At 36.7% G+C, this 27703-nt stretch overlaps 1 protein-coding gene across 1 annotated transcript in view; it reads right to left on the bottom strand.

Moving 5' to 3' along the window:
• Positions 1-27139, bottom strand: part of RpL4 (ribosomal protein L4) — a 77020-nt gene extending 49881 nt beyond the window's left edge. The window contains exons 1-2 of the mRNA XM_090389389.1: positions 27043-27139; positions 1774-1951 (exon numbers count right to left, since the gene is read on the bottom strand). Coding sequence (XP_090245515.1) covers positions 1774-1951; positions 27043-27045 — 181 coding nt within the window. The 5' untranslated portion in view covers positions 27046-27139. The remainder of the gene's footprint in view (positions 1-1773; positions 1952-27042) is intronic.
• Between the last annotated feature and the right edge of the window lie 564 nt (positions 27140-27703).

Genomic DNA, 27703 nt, shown 5'->3' with positions numbered 1-27703 from the left:
GTGTTTGCAATAAGTATTCTGTACTTATTGAAACATTACATATAGAAGATTATTCCGATTTACTTTTGAAAGTAGTTGCACAACTGAAGATAAAGACACACACCAATGAAATTTGTGAGGCATTTGGTGACAAAATTCAAGGATGTTAACGGTGGGATGATCTACGTAATGCATCTCATCAAAGTGACATTACAAGAATTTGCTGGCAATGCCAAACTAGTCCTACCGATAATCCCTTCACAATTTATTGTTCACCCATTACCAATGATGTTACAGATTTTATTGTGAAAGAAATGAAACGTTGCACAGATCTATGCTTGCCTACTTGTCACAGAAATAAGAAGTCAATGAAATGGAAATTCACAACTAAAGAAGAAATAAACAGATTCTTTTGGCATGCCCCAGAAATTTGCCTCTACTGGACAAAAAACAAGTATACTCTTTTATCAAAGAGGCAGTGCCTAGAGACAGATTTTTTACTTTCATGATAATGCCATTGAAAGTGATGATCAGATATTAAAAATCAGTGAGCTGTTAGTGAAACTAATCAAACTTTCGAAAAGTTTTTTTTCTTTTCCAGGAAAAATGTGATAGATGAAAAGTATGGTTCCACGGTGTGGCAGGCTGTTTTAGAAATACCTTTTAAACAAAACCCACAGGTATGGTGTCAAAGTATACAAGCTCTGTTTACCCAGAAGGATACACTTACAATATTTGTGTAATGCAGCGTTTTCCAAACTTTTTTAGTCACAGAACACTTTTCGCCTCACAATATAGGTATTTACAGAACACTTACAAAACACATTCCTGAGTAATATTATGTAAATCAAAACATATAACCTTATCCAAAATGAAATTGTGTATTATGTAAATTATGTAAATCTGACACAATAAAAGAGAAATCTATGCTACTGAGATATATTTGTAAGTGTCCACAGGATGCTGAAAGATACAAACGGTATTCCTGATATTGTGATAAAAAGTTCAGCTCCAATTCAAAGCTGATAATTTCCAATTTTAAATTTCAAGAAGCTATTGCAAAACAGCTTTTGATAGAAATGCTTTCTGAAAAAAAAAAAAAAAAAAAAAAAAAGGGTGGGTTAGCAAGGATACAGAATGTCAGAAAAATCAGCTAGGATGGGGGGAGGAAAGAGCAGTCGATCGAAAGCCAACAAGTGCTTTTGCACTCAACACGAAAAGAGACGTCACTTATGAATACTACAGCAGCTGATGACAGAAAAAAAAAAATGCTTCCTTTATTCACAAACAGTATAATTTTTTTAAAAATAATATAGATAAATTTTGAAATGTAATTTTATAATTCTAAGACTATTAGTATATTATTAAATATACTGTAATTGAAGTATGAAGCACAGGTGGAAAATTCAGTCACATTCAAATGAATTTCTGTAATTCTGAATGATCCACCATTGGGTTGCTTTATCTGATAAGTAGTTACTAAGCAAGGTAGTAGTTTCCTAATAAAATATTCAAATACTTTACTATTGTGCTTCTTACATAAATTACAGCTTGTATGTAAGGTGGAGTGTGAAAAATATTTCTTCAGACACACCAGTAAAGCAGGCACAAGAATACATTGCAGCACCTGGTGACCCAGAAGTAGCTCATTCTGCCCAATGAACAGTCACTGAGCAATTCGCTAATAGGTTGCACCAATGTGAATGTGTTAATAATTAATGGGAGTGCAGGTAAAATTCCATAAGTATTAAAACTTTTGTAGCTTGATTACTTTCAAAATTTTGAAATAGTTACCAGCTTCTTTAGATACAGCATAAGGATGACGCCGATTTTTGGCCATATTCATGTGCACAAAATTAACAATATCAGGTCGAATGGGAGCTCTAAACACAGCAGGCAAAGATACTGTGTTACCCGATGGTTCATTCTTCTCACTATAAACAGTGACCAATGGTCGAGCTGCAGCAACAGCCTAAAAAAAAAAAGACAATATATAAATTATTTTAAATTATAACTTAAATATTTAAACGTATTAATTTATTAGCATTTGACTGACTCTCAGCTTCTGTATTAACACTATGCAAATCCTGCCCCTACGTCAACCTATTCACACATAACCAACTTATATTATCTTGAAAATTGTCGCTATAACTGTTGCCATAGATTTCATTACACATCCAAGGCAAACTTCCACTGAAGAACAGAGCAAGCTAAGCAACAACTTTTGATATTCCAAAGACATTAAAAGTACATGTTTAGCATAAAGATCTAAGTATGCACAACCAGCATACTTAGACCACAACACAAATGTAATTTCTCTGAACCACCATTCTACCGTTACTTTATTATAGTTACTTTATATCTGTAAAAAAAAAAAAAAAAGAAATAATTAATTATTCCCAAATGCAAAAATCTTATCCAAAATGAAATTGTGTATTATGTAAATATGACACAATAAAAGAGAAATCTATGCTACTGAAACATGTCTGAAATAGTTTACTGTTTATAGTTCATTACATTACCTATCTGGGAGAAATAGGTATAGAAATTATTCTGAAAAAACCATTAATAAAAATGGTAATGATCATTATGATCAATTTATTTGATTATGACAAATCACTTAAATGATTAGCAATTATGAACTACAAACAGGCATAATTGAGATCATCATCATCATCAGCCATTTTCAATCCACTGCAGGATGAAGGCATCTCCAGCAACTTTCCAGTTCCTTCTGTTTTGAGCACTGGCCATCCATTTACTACTCAAAAACTCACGAATTTCATCTATTCATCTCCGCCTTTGTCTTCCAGGTTTTCTTCTAGCTCCTCTTGGGTACCATTCTGTTATTTTCTTAGTCTATCTGTCATCATGTCTTTGAGCTATGTGTCCTGCCCAAGACCATTTTTAGTTCTTTAGTTTTGATAAGAATGTCCTTTACTTGAGTTTGCTGCCTAATCCATGAGTTTCTCTTCTTATCTAACAGCCTGATTCCCAATATAATTCGTTCCATTCTTCGCTGTGTAGTTCTTAGCTTCTCTTCCATTCTTTTGGTGAGTGCCCAAGTTTCACTTCCATAAGTCATGCTGGGATATTGCTCTTCAGTATGTGACTATATTTTCTGAATGCTATCCATCCAAAATTTATTCTTCTCTTGACTTCCAGCCATTTATCATTATTACAGCTAATAACTTGTCCCAGATAAGTATATGACTCCACCTTTTCAATTACTGCTCCTTCAATCATTATTTCCCTTTCCGTGGCATACTTGTTCATCATTACTTTTGTTTTAGCCATATTCATCTTTAGTCCAAAATCCTTACTAACTCTGCATAACTGATTAAGATTTTCCTCTAATTCTTTGGGATCGTAGCTTATGACCACAATGTCATCTGCAAATCGTAAATGGTTTAGGTACTCACCGTTCACACTGACTCCTTTCTGCGACCAGTCTAATCTTCTGAAAGCTTCCTCAAGGGCAGCAGTAAACAGCTTCGGAGATATTGTGTCTCCTTGTCGAACTCCTTTCTCGATTTTAAATTTGCTACTGTCTTTGTCTAGTCTAATAAAGGATGTAGCACTCTCATATATTTTCTTCAAAATCATAATATATGGAGTATCTATGCCTTGTCTTTCCATTGCCCGAAACATTGCCTTATGCTGTATGGAGTCAAACGCCTTTTCATAATCCACAAATGCTAGGCATAATGGTGTTTTATATTCATTTGCTTTCTCCATTAGCTGTGATATTACATGAAGGTGATCCATAGTTGAGAATCCTGTCCTAACGCCAGCTTGCTCTTTCGGTTGATTCTCATCAAGTATTCTTTCTAATCTGTTAGTAATGACCCTTGTGAACAACTTGTAGATATGGGATAACAAGCTAATTAGTCTATAATTTCCAATTTCTGATTTATCTCCTTTCTTATGCAGCAAAACTATGATTGCATTATTCCACTGCTTAGGCATCACACCTTTTCTAATGCACTTTGTGAAGAGCCTTGCCAGTTTTTGTGTTATGTCTCTTCCTCCCAATTTTAACAACTCTACAGTAACTTCATCTTCCCCCGGGGCTTTCCGATTCTTCATTTTCTTCAATGCATGTTCTACCTCATCAGGAAGAATATCGGGTATGTCGTATGTGTTGCTACTTTGCAATCCATGTTCCCCACTGCTGGTATCATTCCCTCGCTCCTTGTATAATTCTCCATAGTAGTCTTCTGCTATTTGAATTATGCCTTCTCTGCTGTTTATAAGTACACCATCGCTATTCTTCAGTTTCAGTATCATTTGTCTTTCTGTATTACTGCTCATGGCTGCTAATTTAAATCCTTTGTTTTCCCTTAATGCCTGTTCTACTTTTCTTGTGTTAAATCTTATGTCCTCTCTGAGTCTCTTTCTAATGGCTTTGCATAACTCAGTATACTCAATTTTCTTGCTCTTCATTTGTCGTCTTTGTTTCATCATGACAAGTGTTTCTTGACTAATTTTTTCTTCTTTGGATTTCTGTTTCCCTATAGGTTTCTTGGGCTTTATCACTTTCAGAAAGTTGTAATATTCCTCGTCGATATCTTGGTCCTGAGCAGTCTGCAGAAGCTCAAACTTGTTCTTAAGTTCCAGTACATACTGCTTTTTCTCCTCCTCTGTTATTTCAAAGACCTTTGTATTATTTACTCGAGTCAGTTTTTTCCTTTCCTTTCCTACATCTATATCAAGTGTACATCTTACCATTCTGTGATCACTTCCAACATTTACCTTACTCAGGACGGTAACATCATTCACAATATATCTTCTGTTAGTGAGGATGAAGTCGATTTCATTAGTTGTTAATCCATTTGGACTCTTCCATGTCCACTTTCTGTTCACCCTTTTCTTGAAAAAAGTGTTCATTACTGACAGTCCTTGAGATTCTGCAAATTCCACAAGTCTTTCACCTCTTTTATTTCTTTCACCAATTCCAAAATTTCCTATAGTTGCTCTTTCTGCGCTGTTTTGCCTTTTTCCAACCTTAGCATTGAAGTCCCCCATAATAATAGTGTAGTGGGTTTTCTGCTCATCTAGAAGACTCAATTTCAGTGTACATTTCTTCAACCTCTTCATCATCATGGCTCGATGTTGGTGCATAAATCATTATAATCTTTAGCTTGTACCTCTTAGAAATCTTGAATCTTGAATTACAGAGAGTGGTAATCAATGGACACTGCTCTTCGTGGACAAATGTTATTAGTGTAGTTCCCCAGGGTTCGGTGCTGGGCCCATTGTTGTTTTGTGTATTCATCAATAATATTGATGAAAGTATATCAGGATTAATGTCCAAGTTTGCAGATGATACAAAGGTTGGCAAGGTTGTTAATGACAGTATGCTACTTCAACTGGATCTAGGTAAGTTATGAAAATGGGCTGAGAAGTGGAGGCAACTGAAGTTTAACGTTGACAAAGGCAAAGTACTGCATATGGGTAGCAATAACCCAAGAGAAATATACCAACTGTGTGATACTACACACAGGGAAGCAGAAAGTGAAAAAGACCTGAGGGTAATTGTGCAGCCAAATATGAAGTTTGCTGAGCAGTGCAGATGGGTGGCCAGGGCAGCTCACGGAGTCTTGTCAATGATATATAGGAATTTTGCTAGCAGGGACAGGGAGGTGATTATTCCATTGTACAAGGCAATGGTCAGGCTACACCTAGAGTACTCTGTACAGGTCCGGAGACCTCATTTTAGGAGAAGTACCGAAATGTCAAAAAATGCAGTGAACTTTTAAATTCCTGTTTTGGTTCCACATGTCTATGTGAATCGGCCATTTTGTATTTGAAACAAACAAAGACGGCAAACATATTTCCAAGTCTTTTTCTGATGATCTGGCTTTTAGGAAGACATCGTTTTGTAATGTAATAATTTCATTTTCATTTAATATTTTCTCCGTTTGAAAAATCTCAGCGATTTTTTCTTTGTATCTAAGTTGACATTAAATGGATAAAGAAATATATTGAATAATGTCTTCAATTGTATTAAAATAACTGAATCTGGTTTCAAAATCATCCACAACTTAATCAATTTCAGAAACATATTTCTCACTATAAAATTCAAAAACAGGATATTTTTGCAAATGCTCTTGCATATTTGCAAAATTATCGAAATTTTTCTTTCTTTGGGATCCTTTGACATCGTCAACAATTGATATTTATATGGAGAAATACTACTAATTAGTGTAGTTGAAGTGCCTTTCTAAATTTCCTTTTTTGGGCATAGCCACGGAATCAAACATTTTTCTTTTATCCTTACAAAAAAGTAGTCTAGTTCCCACTCTTGATGAAAATGATACGGTTTGCTCTTTTCTGTAGTATTAATTTTAAATCAAAGGTTATTAAATAAACATATAAGTACTGTCCAGTTATTAATATTAAGTAAGCTAAATAATTCGACGCATACAATATGCTCTCCATAATGTAACTGTGTGCATTTTCACTAGACAAGCCTAGGGCTGCACAGCGACAAGAGTAGTCAAGTGATTCAGTGGATTTGTAATAAGCGTATATAGTGAGGTGCATAATAACAATATTTAGATTTCGACTAATCTGTTTATATATATACATTTATTTAAAATTCATTGTGATTGACTGAAATTAAAGCTGCGATCGACTAGTAGGCCACCCTGATACACAGAAACTTTGCTAACAGGCATAAGGAAGTGATTATCTCACTGTACAAGGCAATGTTTAGGCCGAATCTTGAGTACTTCATGCAGGTCTGGAGGCTTATTTTGAGATGCTGCTTTCTGTGAATCTGTATATTCTTTTTTTGAGATCTTCAGCCAGATTCAATATAAAATCAACCGGTGAAATACCACCACTTTGCTTATTGGAGGCTTGAAGTGGTGAAACCCATGTTTAGTCTCTAGAGCAAAGTTTCCGGCATCCCCCCACCCCCCATACTTCTCCTTCAACCCATGCATGGTACTAAGTACTATAGGTTTTGATACCTTTCGTGTTTGGGGTTTTCATAAAAAAAAAAAAAAACAACTTTCCATGTCACTTCTTTATAAATAATCCAAGCATTAATTACTGCAAGATCTAATATATTATAAAATATGTGAACTGGCCATCTATGTGAACCTGCTTTTGTTGAATTTTTTTTTTTTTTAGCTTTTTGTTCTAAACCATCAATCCTGGTACCTTCTTTAGTTGTAATATAATACTGTGTCAGGCTTCTTTGTATCATTACTTACAGCAACACTTGTATAAAGTGTACTCAACATTTATGACATTATTTGCTTTGGTCTGATAATTTGTCCAAGTGTAATCATCAAGTTTGAAAATTGAAGTGCAATATAATTCTGTCTCCTTTTTTTATGGATGCTGGAACTTCTTTAAAAGCACAATTCACAGTTCCCACTTTACCAATTCAAAACTGGTATAGTTATCAGTGGTTACATTTCTACCTTGATTCAAACATGGTCCCATTAGTTTTAGGACAACATATTCAGAAAGTGGTTGACTAGCTGGGAACATATCTTTCCCCAAATAAGGAAAGCCATTCTGAAGTTGTGTCAGCTGCCAACCAAAACTTTATACCAAAACTATCTGGTTTTTTGGCTATATATATACTGGAAATAAGCATCTTCGTTTTAGTTGGAAATAGCTGCTGACCTATACATATATGCAGGTTCTGTAGCATATGGTTAGTGACGTTTAACAGTGATGTTAAAATATTAATTAGATTATTGATTATAATTCATTGTTTATTCATTTTTGGAAAGTGAACATAGATATTATTATTAAAGATTAAAAAATGTTTATATTAAACAGTTTTTAGATCCAAATGTGAAAACAGAGTTTGATTCATTATTCATCCGATTTTTACCCAAAATATGACTATAGTTATATTTTAATACCTTTATTTTAATTTACGTCAGTGAAAAGTACAACTGAAAATATGATAATTATTAGTGTTGTTTAATTTTATTATTTTAATAATTGTTATGATTGAATGCAACAGTAGTAATAAACACTATAAATGGCACATTTCTTTTTTTTAAGTTTGAACTGTCCCACTTTAACATATAATATATCTGGCCACTTTACCTGCCATACTGCTCTATATTTGTACAGCAGTATTTTATGTGCAACGGTATCAAAAGCTTTCCTGAAATTCAAGCATAGGATATCAAAATTATTTTTTTGCATCCAGTTGCTTTGTGACCACATCAAAGTATCCAATCAAATTGGTTATTCAAGATTTCCCTTAACAAACCCAGTATATGTCTGAACTATAACTGCAGTCCTGTCTATTTGATCCTACATTGCTTCCTTTACAACAGCCTCCATTATTTTCCCAGTAACAGAAGCTAAACTAACAGATCTGTAATTACTCGTGTCACCCATCTATCCCCCTTTGTGAATTGGGGAAACATTGACACATCTCCAGTTCATCGGGACCTCCCCTGAATCTAAAGATGCTAAAGATCCACTCTAGGTGGCTTTCTTATGTTTAACTTCAACAAATTTCTCCTCCACTTTCCTCTCAGTTATTACAAAGTCATTTGGCTTGATATTAGAGTTTGATAAACTTCTGGCCTCCACTTCCCTACAGAATTCCTCACATGTGAATGTAGATGCAAAATATTCGTTCAATTTGTCAGCAACCTGAGTAGGATTATAAACAGTCAAACCATCAATATCAAGTGGATCAATCTGATTCATCTCCTTCCTTCTAAAGGTTACATAAGTAAAGATGTCTTTGCTGTTTTTCTTTGCATTCTCTGCCAAAGATTTTTCATAATCTGCCTTCGCTTGTCTAAGCTCCTTTTTCACTTGATACAGACTAGCTTATATCTAACATACGCTTCTGTGTTGTCTGATAATTTATATTCATCTCATGCACTTTTTTCTCTGCCATGAGTCTCGTTAGTTCATCTGATATCCATTTAAGCTGAAACCACAAACAGTATTTCAGTTGGTATGAAAAGCCTAGTAGTTTCCAAGATTAATTCCTTGATTGCTTCCCATTTAGAATTTGCTGTTGATAATATCATCAGTTGGTCCCACTGTATAGAATTTAAACACTGTCTGAAACCACCACAATTACCTTTACAAAAGCAAAACACATCCCTTTACCCATGATGGTAGTTACTTCTTTAATTAAATCCCACATCACTACACTGTGATCACTGTCACCTAATGGTTCCATTATCTTCAGATTCTTGTTGCATGAATAATCACTGATGATAATCAGATCAAGAGCATTACCCCCTCTGGTTGCCTCTCAAACATGATGCTACTGTAGAAAGCAATTACCAAATAAACCCACAAAAGTCTTGCTAGTGTGCAAGTGACCAACCTAGTAAATATCTGGAAAGTAAATTCTCCCATTATGACATTCTGATTTACTGGCTGACTTTTTCTCTATACAGCTGTTTGTTGTACTCATCAGTCATTAGGCCTATAACACACTCCTACTTTTATTTTTGCTTTCCCAGTGCTTATGTTACACAAAGAAGTTATGTCTCACACCTGGGGGAATCCACTATTGTTATGAGTGGAGCCCGCCACGGTTTGGTGTTGGGCCCCCTGCTCTTTTGTATATTTATCAATGACATTGATGAAGGTATATCAGGTTTAATGTCCAAGTATGCAGATGTTACAAAGGTTGGCAGGGTTTTTAATGACAGTAATGGCAGTGTGCTACTACAACAAGATCTAGAAAAGTTGGGCAGATGCACTGAGAAGTGGCAACTGAAGTTTAACATTGACAAATGCAAAGTACTGCATATGGACAGAAATAACCCCACAGAAACGTACCAACGGTGTGGTAGACTTAGATTGGTAGAAAATGACCTGGGAGCAAGTGTGCAGTCAGATGTGAAGTTTTCTGAGCAGTGCAGACAGTCCGTAAGGTTAGCTCATGGTGTCTTATCAATAATATATAGGAATTTTGCTAGCAAGGATAAGGAGGTGATTTTTCCATTGTATAAGGCAATGGTCAGGCCACACCTTGAGTACTGCATATAGGTCTGGAGGCCTCATTTTAGGAAGGATGTAGCGAAGGGCAACATGGCTGGTGAGGGGAACAAAGGGCTCCTACGGCTTAAGTTCTGCAAATTGCAGCACCTGGAGACTAGGCAGCTGTGAGGTGATCTGATTGAGGTATTAAGGCCTTGAATGGGTTAAGCACACTGAATTCTGATGGGATTCAGTGTGCTCAACCCAATCATGGATGAGCATAAAAAGCAATTCATGGATGTGTGAATTGCTTTTTATGAGCTTATGTAGCAGTTACATAAGCTCATACGCTTGCGTTCTTGCACCACATGCCTCTACTACTACTACCAAACTGGGCCAAAGTTGCGCTAACCACCCATGTCAACTGGATGCACTGCCTTAGATTTTGTTTCCTAACAGTATAACCCCCTCCTCCCATCCTATCCTGTCTGTTGTTTCTGTACACATTGCATTTCCCAAATTCAGTACAAGCAATAAATCACATTTGTCCACTTGATGTCAATAGTTTAACTGTTTTTGAGCCTGCTCAGGTTTCTAACAAACTGAATAGGTATGTTGCATCTATATTCACCGATGGAGTTCTTTAGGGAGAGGAATTCCAGATGTTCGTCAAAATCTAACAGGGAGCTAAATGATTTTGTGATAACTCAGAGGAAAGCAGAAGAGAAATTTTTGAAGCTCAACACAAAAAAATATCCAATTATATTAAGGGAGGCAGCAAAGGAGGTAAGCAAACCCTTAGCCCTAACTATGAAAGAAATTCTGGATTTAAGAGAGGTTTCTGTGGACAAGAAATGTCCAAATATATCTCCAATTCACAACAGATCACAGGGTGGCATGAGTAATGAGAGACGCATTAGATTGACTTCTGTTCCAGGGAAAATAATGGAGTCAGATTAAAGATGTAATGCAGGACCATCCAGATAGGAATGCAATTATACGGTAGTCACAGCATGGATTTGTTAAGAGGTGATCTTGTCTGACCAATCTGATTGGATACTACAATGCAGTAACAAAGGAACTAGATGAAAAAAATAATTTTGATATCATATATTTGGATTTCAGGAAAGCTTTTAATACTATTGCACATAAAAGACAAAATCTGGAGAAGAATGGCATTAATGGCAAGTTACTGCTCTGGATAATGCAATCAGTTTTGCTGCATAAGAAAGGAGATAAATCAGAAATTGGAAATTATAGACCAATTAGCTTGTTATCCCACATCTACAAGTTGTTCACAAGGATCATTACTAACAGATTAGAAAGAATACTTGATGAGAATCAACCGAAAGAGCAAGCTGGCTTTAGAACAGGATTCTCAACTATGGATCAGCTTCATGTAATGACACAGCTAATGGAGAAGGCAAATGAATATAAAACACCATTATGCCTGGCATTTGTGGATTATGAAAAGGCATTTGACTCCATACAGCATAAGGCAATGTTTCAGGCACTGGAAGTACAAGGCATAGATACCCCATATATTATGATTTTGAAGAAAATATGAGAATGCTACCTCCTTTATTAGACTAGACAAAGACAGTAACAAATTTAAAATTGAGAAAGGAATTTGACAAGGAGACACAATATCTCCAAAGTTTACTGCTGCCCTGTAGGAAGCTTTCAGAAGATTAGACTGGTCGCAGAAAGGAGTCAATGTAAATGGAGAGTACCTAAACCATTTACAGATGACATTGTGGCATAAGCCACGATCCCAAAGAATTAGAGGAAAATCTTAATCAGTTATGCAGAGTTAGTAAGGATTTTGGACTAAAGATGAATATGGCTAAAACAAAAGTAATGATGAACAAGTATGCCACAAAAAGGGATATAATGATTGAAGGAGCAGTAATTGAAAAGGTGGATTCATATACTTATCTGGGACAAGTCATTAGTTGTAATAATGATAAATGGATGGAAGTCAAGAGAAGAATAAATTTTGGATGGATAGCATTCAAGGAAATATAGTCACATACTGAGGAGCAATATTCCAATTTGTCTGAAACGTAAAATAATGAACCAATGTATACTCCCCACCATGACTTATGGAAGTGAAACTTGAGCACTCACCAAAAGAATGGAAGAGAAGCTGAGAACTACACAGCAAAGAATGGAACAAATTATATTGGGAATCAGACTGTTAGATAAGAGAAACACATGGATTACGCAGCAAACTCAAGCAAGTAAAGGACATTCTTATCAAAACTAGAATGGTCTTGGGCAGGACACATAGCTCGAAGACACGATGACAGATGGACTAAGAAAAAATCTGGAAGACAACAGAGATGGACAGATGAAATTCATGAGTTTGTGGGTAGTAAATGGATGGCCATTGCACACAAAACGGAAGGAACTCAAAAGTTGCTGGAGAGGCCTTCATCCTGCAGTGGATTGAAAATGGCTGATGATGATACTGCTCTGGATAAAGGGATGGGTAAGTGGAAGAAGAGTGTGGTTATTAATGGACAGTGCTCTTCACGGACCGATGTTATTAGTGGTTCCCCTCGGGTTCCAGAGCTGGGCCCACTGTTGTTTCCTATATTCATTAATAATGAAGGTATATCAGGCTTAATGTCTCAGTTTGCAGGGTGGTTAATGACAGTAATCAGAGCTTTTTCCACAAGATCTAAAAAAAAAAAAAAAAAAGCAGGCAGATATGGCAGTTGAAGTTTAACATTGACAAACACAAAGTCCTGAATATGGATAGCATCAATTCTAGATTAATATACCAACTGTCTGGTAGTACACTGCGGGTAATGGAAAATGAAAGACTTGGGAATAATTCTGCAGTCAGGATAACTCATGGAGTTTTACTTATGATATGCATAAGCTTTGTTAGTAGGGATAAGAAATGATTATCATATTGTATAAGGCAATGGTGAAGCCACATCTTAGAAAGGATGTAGATCTGCTGGAATGGGTGCAGAGAAGGACGAGATTGGTGAAGGGAACGAAAGGGTGGTCTTACCAAGCACGCATCAGTTCTGTAAATTGCAGCATCAGGAGACCACACACTTGCAAGGCGATTTGATTGATGTGTTTAAAGTTTTGAATTAATTGAGCAAGCTCAATGCTGATGGAATTCTTCCTCAGGCTACACATGAGGGGGACAAAAATTCACAATGAGGAAAGGTGGCAAAGGATAGATATGCAGAAGTTTGCCTTCAGCCAGCAGTTGTGGAAGTGAGCAGTTCGAGTTAATTCAAGAAAAAGACAAATTATTGGAGGGGATGGGCAGATGATGTGGAGGTGGTTTTCTTCTCTCTCTCTCTTTTTTTTGGTTGATGCTTTTATAAATTTTCTTTCTTGTATCATATGCCACTATTACTGCTACTACTACTAATAATAACTTGAAATATTTGGCGTTTCTATGTTTAGTTATTTTATTTAAGTATTACTTTGTACACTGTGCTGCCACTTTATTAGGTACACCCCTGCTGTGCACACAAACATTTATCCCACAACGTTGCAAGTTGCATGACCACAGTTGTGGATATAAATGCAGCAGAACAACCTTTCTAGTATCAGTTAAGCGTACAAACCATAGCAAGAATAGGGAAAAGGAGTGATCTAACGTGGCATGGTAGTAGGTGCAAGGCATGCTGGACAAAGCATTTTCAAAACGGCAGTTCTCCTGAACTCTTCACGCGTGTGTTATTTGTTATTTGGTTTTTAGGAGCATTAGCAACTAAGGCCATATTGCTCCAGGATATGCGGTGGTCATTCCCTGACCTTTCCGCATCCTCCGTATTTGGTGGTGACGGGCTCGAACCCCGGTCTAATCAAGAAGCTTGTGCTACGCACTGCTGCTCCTTCCCACCTGGCTACGGAGGCGCCTGCTCTTCACACACCACAATTTCAAGGGTATATCGAGAATGGTGCAACAAACAGAAAACATCCTCTCAACGGCACTCCTGTGGGAGAAAATCGCTTGTTGATGAGAGAGGTCAGGAGGATGGCCAGAATTATGCAAGCAAACAGATGGGCCACAATGTCACACATAACGTCAGAATACAACCTTGGTGCACAGAACAAAATATCGCAACGGACCACTAGTCGCACTGTCGCGAATGGGCTACAACAGTCGACGGCCACATCGGTATCTGTTATCAATGAAGAACAAGAGAGCACATCTCCTGTGGACACAGCAACACCAGCACTACCACCCACTACTGGCAGTAGTGGGTTGATATGCTAAATAAGCAGCGCCTATACCGCCATCTATTTCCTTTCTTTTCTTTTATATAAGCCGACTAAGCTTACATTATGTTAGTGGTGTGGCTCTGATCTAGAGTGCTGTCTGTTCTATAAATTTTTTCTCGCTGCATAAAGACCACCGCCGTGCAAATCCTCTGCATTGGTGGATCGATCGGAGAAGGAATGGGTGGTTTGGTTCTTCGATCTTTTCGCCTTTGCGATGATTTGTATAGCGATTGAAATGCAGTGATTCTATGACCATTATTGGCCTCGTGGTCCTCTGTCAATATGGGGCATGATGGTCAGTCTATTATTTTGATATTTTGTTTTTCTTTCAGTAGTTCTTTTAAACCCCTTTTTTGGTAATATTTCACATTTTTTCGGAACTAGCACCTTCTGGGGGGGGGGGGTACCGCTAAATTATATTATAATTGGCATTATTTTAAATTTTACACCGGTCTTGTTAATTGGAATTAAAGTGCTAAATTATATAGGGGACTATCGGCTACTGTTTATATATCTTACCTTTACTTCCCCTACCTGTTTGTTTATTTTATGTTAATTTTTCGCTCTACATTTTTTGCCATACTACTGGCTTATGTTTTACGTTATTTTATTTTGAATTATTGGATATATCAGGGCTTCATGTGGAGGAGGTGCATTTTGCTGCCTCTAATGATAGCTTAATATTTTCTTATTTTATGTTAAACTTTTAAACCATTATTTAAATATATATATATGTGTGTGCAGTTAACTACTTAATTAAACAGATATTATAAAACGCAAAACAAATTTTTGGATCCAGCTTGCCTACTACTCTGAATATTCCAAATGTGGCCCTCCTTAAAAAATTTTGGGAAGACCTGATCCAAACCATCACTACCAACCACTCAACTGATCAAGGAGGTCCTCATCCTAGCATAAGAAGTTAAACATAAGAATGGCCCCTGGCGTAGATGTCTATCCAATTATATTAGGGGAGGCAGCAAAGGAAGTAAGCAAATACATAGCTATAATTATGAGAGGCATCTTGTATTCAAGGGAGGTTCCTGTGGACTGGAGATGTGTAACTGTATCCCTAATTCACAAAGGGAGATCAAAGGGTGAACACGAATACAGTAATTACATATCTGCTAGTTTAACTTCTGTTCCAGAGAAAATAATGGAGTCACTAGTAAAAGTAATGCAGGATCATCTAGATGAGGATGCATTTATGCTTCAAACACAGCATGGGTTTGTTAAGGGGGAAACCTTGTCAGACCAATTTCACTGGACACTAAGATGTGGTCATTCATGGGATACTTGTTTCCTGGGCAACGCGACGCTGTCATCCCTCACGCTAGTGGATGAACTCATCACTTGGCAATTATGTAGGTATACTGCATTCATGTAGATGGTAATTTGATGTCAGTATGGATAAACATCGTGAGTTAACTGACTTTGAAAGAGAGATGATAGCAAGTGCCTGACGCATGAGTCACCCTCGTGGAGGTGGTATAGAAATTGCACTATTCCCCGTTCGACAGTATCAAGAGTGTATCAGGAATACGCTATTTCTGGAATAACATCTCATCATGGACAGCGCTGTGGTTGGAGAAAGGTGGTGGATAAACGTGGCCGTTGACCTGTCTAGCATTGTTTCAGCCAACCGGAGAGCAACAGTGGCACAAATCACCGCAGACTTCAACGAGGGGGTGATGCCAGAAACATCTCCACCGAGACCATCAGGTGATCGTTAGCTGCAGTAGGTTGTGGGAGCTGCTGACCCAGCAGAGTCCCATTACTAACACAACAACACAGGACCTTGGATGATTGGATATGGGTCTTTCCCCCCCCCCCTTTATTACGTACTTCGTACGCATTAAAATTTTTTTATCCAAACATCTGTGGTATTTTTGAGGTCTTTTGTCACAACATTTTTATGGAATGATTTCAACAGAACATATTCTTCATAGAGCAAATCGATATTGATATTGGGAATTTTAAATTAAAAAAAGTTTGTTGCCTGAGCCTTAAACCATTACAATGAAATAATGAAGTCAAGTAGAATGTAAAAGGTTACAAAGTAAGCATAATACTGTACAAATATTCTGTAACCCCCTTTGTAAATAGGATATGTCATTTTTTTGAGTCTTTAAGGCTGCATTTCAACAACAACTTTATCATCAGTTAATTCTTTCTTCCTAAATATCATCTCAACAGGTTGTTTTATGATTTCTTCTTTTTTCAAATTCCCCATTTCAAATGTTAAAAAAGGTGTACCTTGGAAATTTTATTATAATTCCAAAAGGGATACGTCTGGAAACCTGTAATGTTGTATATGTGTCATTCTCGTTGAGGAAAGTTGAAGCGAAATGAATTGCCACAGTTCATCCTCCTCTTCAGATTTTGAAAATGCATCTGCTTCTCTTATAGCCGAGAAAACAAGAGAGTACGCAATGGATACACGACATCAACTGGAAGTGAACAGAAAAGGGCAAATTCCATCATTTATTTCAGGACTTAGAAGATGAAATTGTCCTTACGGATGAATAAAGAAGAATTAAATTTCCTATATAATCCAATTAAGGATGACATTCAAGGGTAAAATATGTAATTTAAAAATTCAATCAGTGCTAAGGAAAAATTAGTTGTATGTTTAAGGAATGTTGAAATACTGCAAATTTAATTCTGGACACTTGCGGTGAGTATGCCGAGTAGCTGGTCGAAGTGGAGGGTGTTTTGGAATAGGCACACGTCCTTGATGTTGTTGTTATTTGTTTTCAGATATACTTACTTGTGCGCTCAAAACAGATTATTTACTTCTAATTTAATTTTCTATTAGCATTTCCTCCATTTTCTTCTTGTCATGCCTAACGAAATTTCTGTTAGAACAGAAAAATCTAAGCTCCTGCCAATGCCATTCGACCTTGAAGCCTGACGTGTTATCTTGTGAATACAGCCAATGACAACAGTGTTCTCCAAGCAATAAACTAATTGGTAGATATAGCTCCCCCACATTTGATGACATGTATACAAGTGAAGTCTTGTGAAGTGATAGTAGTGTGTTTCCGCCCTTACACTCCTATGTAATTGTGTGTAATTGTCATTATACTTTCTTTGCACATATATTGTGATATTGTGCAAAGGTGAAATTTTGTGATCTTAACTGTTTTCTGGAATTTGGAAGGAAACTACAGGCGATCTCCACTCAACACTGAAAATTCGTTCCAAAAAAAAAAAAAAAAAAAAAAAAGAGCAGCAAGTGAATCAGCACTAAGAGAGTGCCATATTCCCATACGGTAACATGTATTTGTGAGTTCCAGTCTATACCATGGGATATTTCCTAATCAATTATTAGTATTATATAATCAATAAAAAACGGCAGTGAAAAGATGCACAAATATCAGTCAATATTTAATATACAAAAATTTTATACATATAAAATATTCTATATTACATACATATATAATTATGATGTAACCACATTACGTATCAAAATTAAACTTAAAATGCAAATTAAAATCACGATTTTATTAATCTGATGGCCCTGGGCAGTCGAGTTTTCGTATCTTTGGACTGAAAAATGTCTTGCTTTTGGACTGTACTTTGTCTCTCTTCCTCTCATACAAAATCAAGTAAGGGTTCATTTCTTTCTTTAAATTTCCTGGAACTTTGTTCCATGTCAGGGTCATTCTCCTAGAAATAATCACACATTTCTTCAAAGTGTTTGAAAGCTTTACTAAGTCCTTTTAAAGTCAGCGACTTTATCAGTTCTTCGTATATAGGATCTTGATCATCTTTTCCCTCAATTCAAGCTCTTGTTCTTTTCTCATTTCCACGAGTTCATTGGAGAGGCCATCCCTGTCGTTGTCAGTCATCTCTTGTACGTCATCATTGTCAATTCCATCCAATTCTACTTCTTTTCTGAGCTCAACAATTTGCACCTTAACATTCTCAACCAAATCATCAGGTTCTTGGGAATCCTTCAAGAAATCCTTCCAAACTTTCCTCCAAGCTCCATTCATGGTTTTCTGAGTTGCTTCATCCCAGGCACTTTAGGCTTGGTACATTTTCACCAGTGCTAATGGTTTTAATAGCTTGGGAAAAGGTGTTCCTTATGTAGTAAGCTTTAAATGTGGCAATAACACCTTGGTCCATTGGTTAGATTAGAGAAGTAGTGTTTGGAGGCATGTAAAATTTTTTTTTTATATGATTGTTCAAGTCTTCTAAGCTCTCTTTGCTTGGATGTCCTGACACGTTGTACATGATCAGAATTGCTTTGTAATCAAGGTTATTTTTTTGCACAATATCTTTCCACTGCGGGACAGAAGAATTTAGAGTACCAATCAACGAAAAGAGGACTGGTTACCCAAGTCTTTTTTATTAGCCTTCCAAATTACAGGTAGGTTTGATTTAGTGAAACCTTTAAGAGCCCTTGGATTTTCTGAATGGTAAACCGAAAGGGGTTTTAATTTAAAATCCCCCGCAGTGTTACCACCCAGCAATAAAGTTCCCCCCTGATCCTTCGCCACTTTGAAGCCAGGCATGTTTTCTTCTTTATATATGAAACTTCTTTTAGGTGTTAATTTCCAAAAAAAGTCCTGTTTCATCTATGTTAAAAACTTGAGCAGGGTGACACCCCTTGTCAACAATTTTAACAAGTTCTTTTTTGAAAGTTTTGGCTCCTCGTTGATCTGCATTTCGGGCTTCTCCCTGGATTGCTATGTTGTGTAGTTTGTAGTGCTTTTCAAATCTATTGAACCAGCTCTTACTAACCCTAAAAATGGTTCCATATTTTTTGAGGTGGTCAGCTTTCTTCAGATCTTCATATAGGATAATTGCTTTTTCTTTAATAATAATTGAACTTAACACAATTCTGTATTGGGTATTATTTTCAATAAAATTATTTAGAAGTCTCTCCATTTCAATCATAATAGCCAGCCTGGCCCTAGTCAATTTAGTTGCCTGCAGTGGAACAGTTGTCCTCCCTGCTGCTAAAATTAATTCTTTATTTTTTTATAATTGTTCTTACAATTGAAACTGCCAGTTCTAAATTATTGCACGCAATCCACTCGTCACTGACCAGAATCGGTTTGCTTCAAAACATTTAATTTAATTTTCAACCTCAATCTTTTTCTTACCTTTATATAGTCTTCATACCAAGACCAGACGTTGTTGCCTTTTCATTCTTATTAGCCATTATTAACTCTTCGAAAATGTAACTGCGTTGCATTAATTATGATAAAATGCTCGAATAAACTGTCAGTTACAGATGATACTGACAGTTTACTGAGTGATGACTAGACTTTGGATAAATGCATATAATGCAAATATTCAATCAATACTGCATATTCCTTAACTTAATTATTTTTTCAAATGATGATCTCAGAACTACATAACAAGTCACTGGACTGCAATTAAATTAGTGTGAGAGAAAATTTTACTGAGCGTCAGAAAATTTCTCAAGTCGGCATGGGAAATGTTTCAATGCTGTTTTGCTATTCATTTTCATGCTATCGACTACATCAGATGAAAAGTTTTCATTAAACATGCTAAAAATTCAATCTGTAAAAGAATTCAATTCACAAATTCAATCTGTACACTGGTAAAAGAGAGTTACAATGAGCTGCGATAGCATTATAGCAAAGAGTAAAATGAATAGTATTATAGCTGTAACTTTTTTATTTTAATAACACATGTGAATATCATAGCATTTTAAAACATTTCTTATTAAACAAAAATCAGATACAATAAAGTACAGAAATTGATTAAGAAAAAAAAAGACATTGGTATACTGCAAAGCAGAATTCAAAAACCTTCTCTATAAATAAAAAACAAAGTTGGTTTGGTCACTCAACAGGGCTAGTGTGACCTGTACTTCGCTAAACTGGGTTGTGACCACCGATTAATTAAAGGAAGTGCTCAAAATGACCTGCCTGCACTTGAATATGACTTATCATGGACTGTCTAATATGTTGAAAAATTTGGGTGTTGTTCAGGTTTATTGGCATTTTTATTCAATATACTAATTAAAAACTTCAATTTTATTAATGGGTGTTGTGTAAATGAAGGATTTCAGATAACCTCCACATGTAAAAATCAAGTTGATTTAGGTGTGGGAAGTGAGCAAGCCACAGCCTACTCATTTTATCAGCTAAAGCTTATCTAAATATTCTAACTGCTTAAATAAAATAAAACAGCATAATTGTTCAAAAACCATATATGACATCAGACAGCAAGAGGAATTTTTGTGGAACCATATGAAAAAGAATTGAGCACAATGTTGTAGGAAACAACAAAAAACTTGTAACAGGAAATCGGCTTCAGTAAGACCACAATCTTTGAATGGGATATGGATAAAGCAGTTGTTTCTGTAATTTTTTTTTACAGCTGCATTTAGATAGCTGCCAAACTGAATGAGTATTCTGCATCTACATTCTCACATGAGGAATTCTACAGAGAAGTGGAGAACAGAAGCTTATCAAACTCTAACAGGAAGTTTAATGATTTTGTAATAACTGAGAGCAAAGTGGAGAAATTGTTGAACTTAAACATAACAAAGGCACCAAGGGTGGACAGGATCTATCCAGTTATATTAAAGGAGGCAGCAAAACAAGTAAGCAAACCCTTAGTCATAATTATGAGAGAATCATTGGATTTAGAGGAGGATCCCACGGACTGGAGATGTGCAAATGTATTTCCAATTCACAAAGGGGGATCAAAGGGTGACACGAGTAATTACAGACCTGTTAGCTTAACTTCTTTTCCGGGGAAAATAATGTAGTCACTGGTTTAAGAAGCACTGCAGGATCATCTAGACAAGACTGTAGTAATAATTCAGACAGCATTGGTTTGTTAAGTCTTGCCTGACCAATTTAATTGGATACTGTGTTGTGGTCACAAAGGAACGGGATGCAAAAAATAATTTTGATATCATATATAGGGTGGCCATAATTAAAGTATCCCTATTCATAGCTCTCTGTAGCTCTAGGTAATAAGCGGAATGCCACCAAAATTAGTAAGCAAGCTATTCAAGGCATGGGGAGAAGGATCCCATGAAAAAAAAAAATTTGTTCCAAAATCATCCGATAGGGGATAATATGGCGCTATACAAGAGGAAAGACATGACAAAGTACCAACAAACAAACAAACAAACAAGACAAACCTTAATGAAATTACAAATTTTTATTTGTGCTCTTTGCAAAAAAACAGAAAGAAATTGAGCTAAACTGGAAGAGGAAATGGTTTCACAGCTCCAAACTCACAGTTTACTCCTGATGATCAATGATGTTGCTGATGGTGGAGTTCGTTTTCAATGTGATTACCATTGTTCTGGACCAGAAATTGCATTCGATTGCAGTGTGCTCGACTGCAGAATGCAACATCTCTGGAGTAACGTTCCACACATGCTGCGTTACATTGTCCTTTAAGGACAATGTAATGCAGCATGTGTGGTTAGGGACACTTCCCCTCCATCCGCGTGGTCAGGAGCGGGAGTACGGTAACACATGCTCTTTGAGAAGACTGGAGTCCAAGCCCCTGACTGCTAAATACGGACAATCTGCCAACCCGCACTGGACCAGCATGGCAGATTATGGTCCATTTTCCCTTAGCATGAATTGTTGAGGAGGCTTCCATCCTGCAGTGGGTTGATAATGACTGCAGTTTACTTTTTTTACCTCGATAGACATTGGCCATGAGGTGACCCCACAGCCAAAAATAACACGTAAGGCAGGGCCGGATTTTGGTGTTTGTAGGCCCTCGGCACTTTTATTCCGAACTGTGTTTGGTGTGTGTGTGGGGGGGGGGGAGATAAAATTTTTCTTCTACGTATTTTAACACTGACTACAAATCACGTCAATTAAAATGTGACTAAAGTTTCAACTATAATAAATAACAATCCACCTCAATTGACTGAGTGACCATCTCTTTTCTTCTAATTTCAAGAACTAGCCGCCAGATAGCACATGTGTATTGAATTGAAGCTCCTAGAGTCGACTGCGCACATGTTTTCTAAGCTCATTTTTCATTAGTCACAGTGAAAAGAGTAAACTTTTTCTCTTTTTTTAAATTTCACCCTTCCTTCTTAGGCTCTAGGCATTGGTGCCTAATGGAAAATCTGGCCCCGGTGTAAGGTCAGGCTAACATGTTGGCCACAAAACGGGAAACAAATGTCTGATGCTTTCTGCAGTAAAGTGATGCCAGAAAAGCTGGTGTATTGGTTGTGTGATACGAGTAGCCACATCTTGCATAAAAATTGTCCCATCCAAGCATCCTCTTTGCTGCAGTTGAGGAATGATGAAGCTGCTGTAACAGAACAAGTGGTTGCTCCTGCTGGGTGCAATTCCTTGAAAAAGTATGGCCATAGGTGAAATTTGAAGTCACACCACGCCATCCCATTGCACACCATGCAGTCTGGTGTGGTGTGCAATGGGATTTGCTGAATAGCATGCAGTGCTTCTGAAGCCCATATCTGGCAGTTTTGGGTGTTGACAGTCCCATCCAGATAAAAATGGGCCTCATCTCGCCAAAGAATGTTCCGTGGCCAGGCATCGTCCACTTCCATTCTGGCCAAAAATCTTTAGAGCAAATGCCATTTGTTTTTCAGGATCATCTCTTTGCAGCTGCTGCTGGCGACTGATCTTGTATGGATAATAGTGGATTAGTTTCTGAAGAATTTTCCACACAGTGGAATATGGGACATCCAATTGCAGCAGCTGTATCCATGGATTCGTCGAAGATAGCCGTTGCAACTTCAACTGCTACCTGAGGTGAAACAGGCTTCCCTCTTCCAGGCTTAACAACAAAGGACCCAATTTCCTCAAATTTGTTAATCATCTTTCTAACTGCAAGCACCTAAATTCATGCAGAGCAGCTGCTGCAGTGCATCCATTAACGTAGAAGAACTTTGCAATAAAAGCACAATCAGGCAGAGTGAGACACTGTTAACGGTAAACTTACAGAATACACTTGCGATGTTTGCGTTGTGCCTTTATAGCTCTCTGCTGCGGAAAATTAAATTAACCTAGATTTATGCAAAATTTTGCTCTCTTAGGTGATATATTTTTTAGTTTGGATCTAAAAATTTTGTGCGATTCAGTTTCTTTGTTTTTTTGCAAAGGCACAAATTAAAATTTGTAATTTCGTTAAGGTTTGTCTTAGTTATTTATTTGTTGGTACTTTGTCACGTCTTTCCTCTTGTACAGTGCCATATTATCCCATATCGGCAGATTTTGGAACAAATTTTTTTTTCAGAGGATCCTTCTCCCCGTGTCTTTAATAGTTTACTTACTAATTTTGGTGGCATTCTGCTTATTACTTAGAGCTACAGCGAGCTCTGAATAGGGATACTTTAATTATGGCCACCCTGTAATTGGATTTCAGGAAAGTTTTTGATACTGGTGCACATGGAAGACTACGGTACAAATTGGAGTAGTATGGCATTAAGAGCAAGTTGCTACAAATGATAAAAAGATGGTTGAGCGGGAGAAAACAGAGTGATAATCAATGTATACTGCTCTTTGTGGACTAATGTTCTTATTGTAGTCCCCCCAGGGTTTGCTGTTGAGCCCATTGTTGTTTTGTATATTAATCAATGATATTGATGAAAGTATATCAGGCTTAATGTCGAAGTTTGCAAATTATACAAAGGTTGGTAGGGTTGTTGACAGTATGCTACTGCAATAGGATCTGGCAAAGTTGGAAAGATGGGCTAAGAAGTGTCAACTGAAGTTTAACATTGACAAATGCAAAGTACTGCATATGACTAGCAGTAACCACAGAGAAATGTACCAACTGTGTGGTGTTACACTCAGGGTAGCGGAGAATGAAAGAGACCTGGGGGTAATTGTGCAATTAGCTATGAAGTTTTTTGAGCACTGCAGACAGGCTGCAAGAGTAGCTCATGGGGGTCTGTCAACGATATACAGGAATTTTCCTAGCAGGGATAAGGAGGTGATTCTCCTCTTGTATAAGGCAATGGTCTGGCCACACCTCGAATACTGCATACAGGTTTGAAAGCCTCAGTTTGGGAAGCATGCAGAGTTGCTAGAATGAGTACAGAGAAGGGCAACAAGACTAGTGAGGGGAACAAAGAGGTGCTCTTATGAAGAAAGGCTTAAGTTTTGCAAATTGCAGCATCTGGAGACTTGGCACCTGCGAGGTGATCTGATTGAGGTGTATAAGGCCTTGAATGGATTGAGCAGGCTCAATGTTGATGGGATTCTACCTCTTGCTGAGATTACAAACCTGAGTGGGCATAAACTGAAATTGAGGAAAGACAGTTGTCAAACAAATGTGCAGAAATTTGCCTTTAGCCAGATTGCTGGAATAAATTTCCATCTGTCGTTGTGGAAGCTGATAACTTAAATTAATTTCAAAGTGGAAAAACGTTTTGGAGCGAATGGATGGGTGAAAGAGGAAGGGTTTTTTTTTTTTTGGCTGATGCTGTATAAGCCTCTACTAATGCTAATTTGCTGCTGCTATCTGCTTGGTGCTGTCACCAGGATTTTCCTTCACATAATTCAGATCTACTCAGCCTAACAGTATGTCATTATATATCTTAACATGGTGATTAATTTATGAGGTCACTGAAAGCTTAAATTTTTTATACATGACCTAGTTTTTACACATCATAGCCATAGTTTCTAATGTGCCAATAAAATCCAAAACAAAAAAAAGCTTTTGTTATGTTTGTTTGTTATTTGGTTTTTAGGAGCATTAGCAACTAAGGCCATATTGCTCCGGGATATGCGGTGGTCATTCCCTGAATGACCTTTCCGCATCCTCCGTATTCGGTGGTGACGGGCTCGAACCCCGGTCTAATCAAGAAGCGTGTGCTACGCACTGCTGCTCCTTCCCACCTGGCTACGGAGGCGCCGCAAAAAAAAAAAAAAAAAAAAAAAGCCTAACAGTTCTGGTGCTGACTGGTCAGTATAAGGGTCAATATAAGACTGGCCAATTTATATAAGTGGAGGTCTGGGGGTTATGCCTCCACACCCATCAAGAGAACTGTATAAAGGGAATCTTACACTAACAACTAATACAATAGCTGCAAAAACAATCAAGTTTTCATAAAACTACTCTAACACAAAAAAAAAAAACCTCACCTCATCAGTTCTGACACGCCAGCTGGTATACTTGATGAACAGACCTTTTAACATGATGAGAATTGGCCCCTTTCTTTCAACAGACCCACTTAAAACCATTATTAAGCTCCTTTTGTGTGGCCAATTTCATCAAACATCCACACTGAAAACATTTGTACTCAGAAGCAATCAAATTCACATTAGTACACCAATCACAGCCTTACATCTGTCCTTTTCTAAACCATACAACATTTTTGCAGTCAGTCACTCTACTGGGATTGAACAAGGAATAACAAAAAAAAAACACGACAGATAAAAAACAAAAAAAGGAAGAGAATAAGTGATGGCAGCAGAGAACATGGCAGTAAAGAAATGTCAGAGAGTAGCACGATAGTGATGACTAAACAATAACCGAGCACATTAACGATTAAACAACACAGTAAAACAAAGCTAATAATAATTTTGCATTTACCGTTAAAATCAGAAGCAGATTTGCATCCAATTAAACAATCAAAAAGAAATTATGCATTCACAGTAATCAGCCACTCACAGAACTCGGCCAGAAAATCACTGTTCTTCAGCCACACCTGCAATGTGGTGACAAGGTGTAACCATAAAATGGAGAATAAGCAAACTATATTATTAATTTACATGGTATATGAGTGGTATTAAATACAGTAATAATCTTGGGCATATTTTATAACACAATGATGTTATAAAGGGGTCTTTTTGTGTTTTAAATTTTTTTTAGTAACTTTAATCATTGTTGAATTTTTTTAAGATTTGATTTGATTTTTAATGGTGCATTGGCAGCTAAGGCCATAATGTTTTTTAAGAACAAACACCCCAAACACTAAAGTTAAGATACTATATAGTACCTCTGCATGGGTTAGAAAATGGGACCTCATTTAGGGCCCTTTATTTGAAGAATTAAAAAAAAAAAAAATAACTGTAACAACTTATACATTTATTTTCACTGGTTATTCCTGTATACAATGCATTTTTTTAAACAGGTTATTATTTTAAATTTGAATTTTACAAACCGAATTTGCAAAATTCAATTTTAAACAAAATTGAATTTTACAATTAACACTGGTTTTAATGTTTAATAATTTAATGTTTTAATAAAGTTGATTTTTTTATTGGTCCAAATTTTGATGAACATTACGATTATCAAGCAACATGGGATGCTGTATGGGAAAAGGATGGGAAGAAAAAAAAAAGTCCCAGGGGAAAACATGATGTTCAACACTGCCTGATATTGAAGTTATTAGCATATAATATAACATGTAATTTTAGTGAACAAGGTAAAAGATGGGGGGGGGGAAGGGTTGTATGCACATGTGATTGTAAAAAAAAAAAAAAAAATCATTATGCAATACGGGATAAAGTAGATCCAAAATATCATTTACAAAATTATTACCATAACATATGAATGGACGAAAAATTAAGGGGTATTTAGTAGGACAGCAACTGCTTATTTGAAAGTCAAATTAGTTGTTCCAAACATGGCCAGTATCCAAATAATTTAAAGTGGGCGGTGCTTATTTCCAAAGTGCACCATACTACCATAATAACGATAAGCAATATTTCACATAATTATACCAATGATAGAAACTCAATGCCTTTCTTTTCATCGAAATCACACTTCACAGTAGTCATCAATAGAACCAATAGTGAACATGAATAATCGATATATAAAACAATGCGAAATAATAATATAAGTTGTGTTCTCGGAGGGTACTATCTCACTAAGTAAAAATAAAACAAAAAAAAACCGAAATTAATGAGTTCTCACCATCTTCTCTAATTTCTTTACAGCTTTCAGACACGTGTCCCTAAGAAATTCCTCGTTATCGACAAAATGGAGGAAAATAGTTGTCTAGGAGCCACCTATCGACAAAGACGTTTTCTCTTTAAAATAATTTTAAAACACAAAGAAGCTACACACAAGAGGAAATTAATGCATTTCTCACCATTCAAAAATATACATTATAACGATAACACTATCACAGTAACAGCGGTGTTCCTCCCTTTTTTTTTTTTTGTATTGATTTAGAATTCACAAAACAAGTCCTCTTTCTACACTGTTCGAAAAAATTATCAGGACAAAATAATTTTCATGAATATTTTATTGAATATTCGTCGGTGACTCGCCCGACGGCGTACATTTGATATAATAAGAATCCTGGCATGCAAATTCCGAATATCCAATAGAAATAGATCTACCACCTTACAGAGCCGCATACTATAAAATAAGGGTTGAGACCAAAACGCTTCATTCCCGTTTCTTGGCTTGCTCAGTGGGATACCACCTTTTCCAGTACTCAGGATAACAAGCCATCGTCGTTTAGATGATTCTTTGAGATTGCAGTCAGTTGAAGGACTCGAAGCCGGGCAGTCGCATGCTGGCTTAATATGTCATACAGTATGTCATACGTCTCGGCACTGTGGATGGA

Source organism: Mastigoproctus giganteus, unplaced genomic scaffold (genome assembly GCF_048544385.1).
Source record: "Mastigoproctus giganteus isolate SK-2022 unplaced genomic scaffold, ASM4854438v1 scaffold_15, whole genome shotgun sequence".
NCBI classification, from domain to species: domain Eukaryota; kingdom Metazoa; phylum Arthropoda; class Arachnida; order Uropygi; family Thelyphonidae; genus Mastigoproctus; species Mastigoproctus giganteus.
The sequence above is the reverse complement of the archived record's forward strand: the minus strand, read 5'-3'. Positions and strand labels throughout refer to the sequence as shown.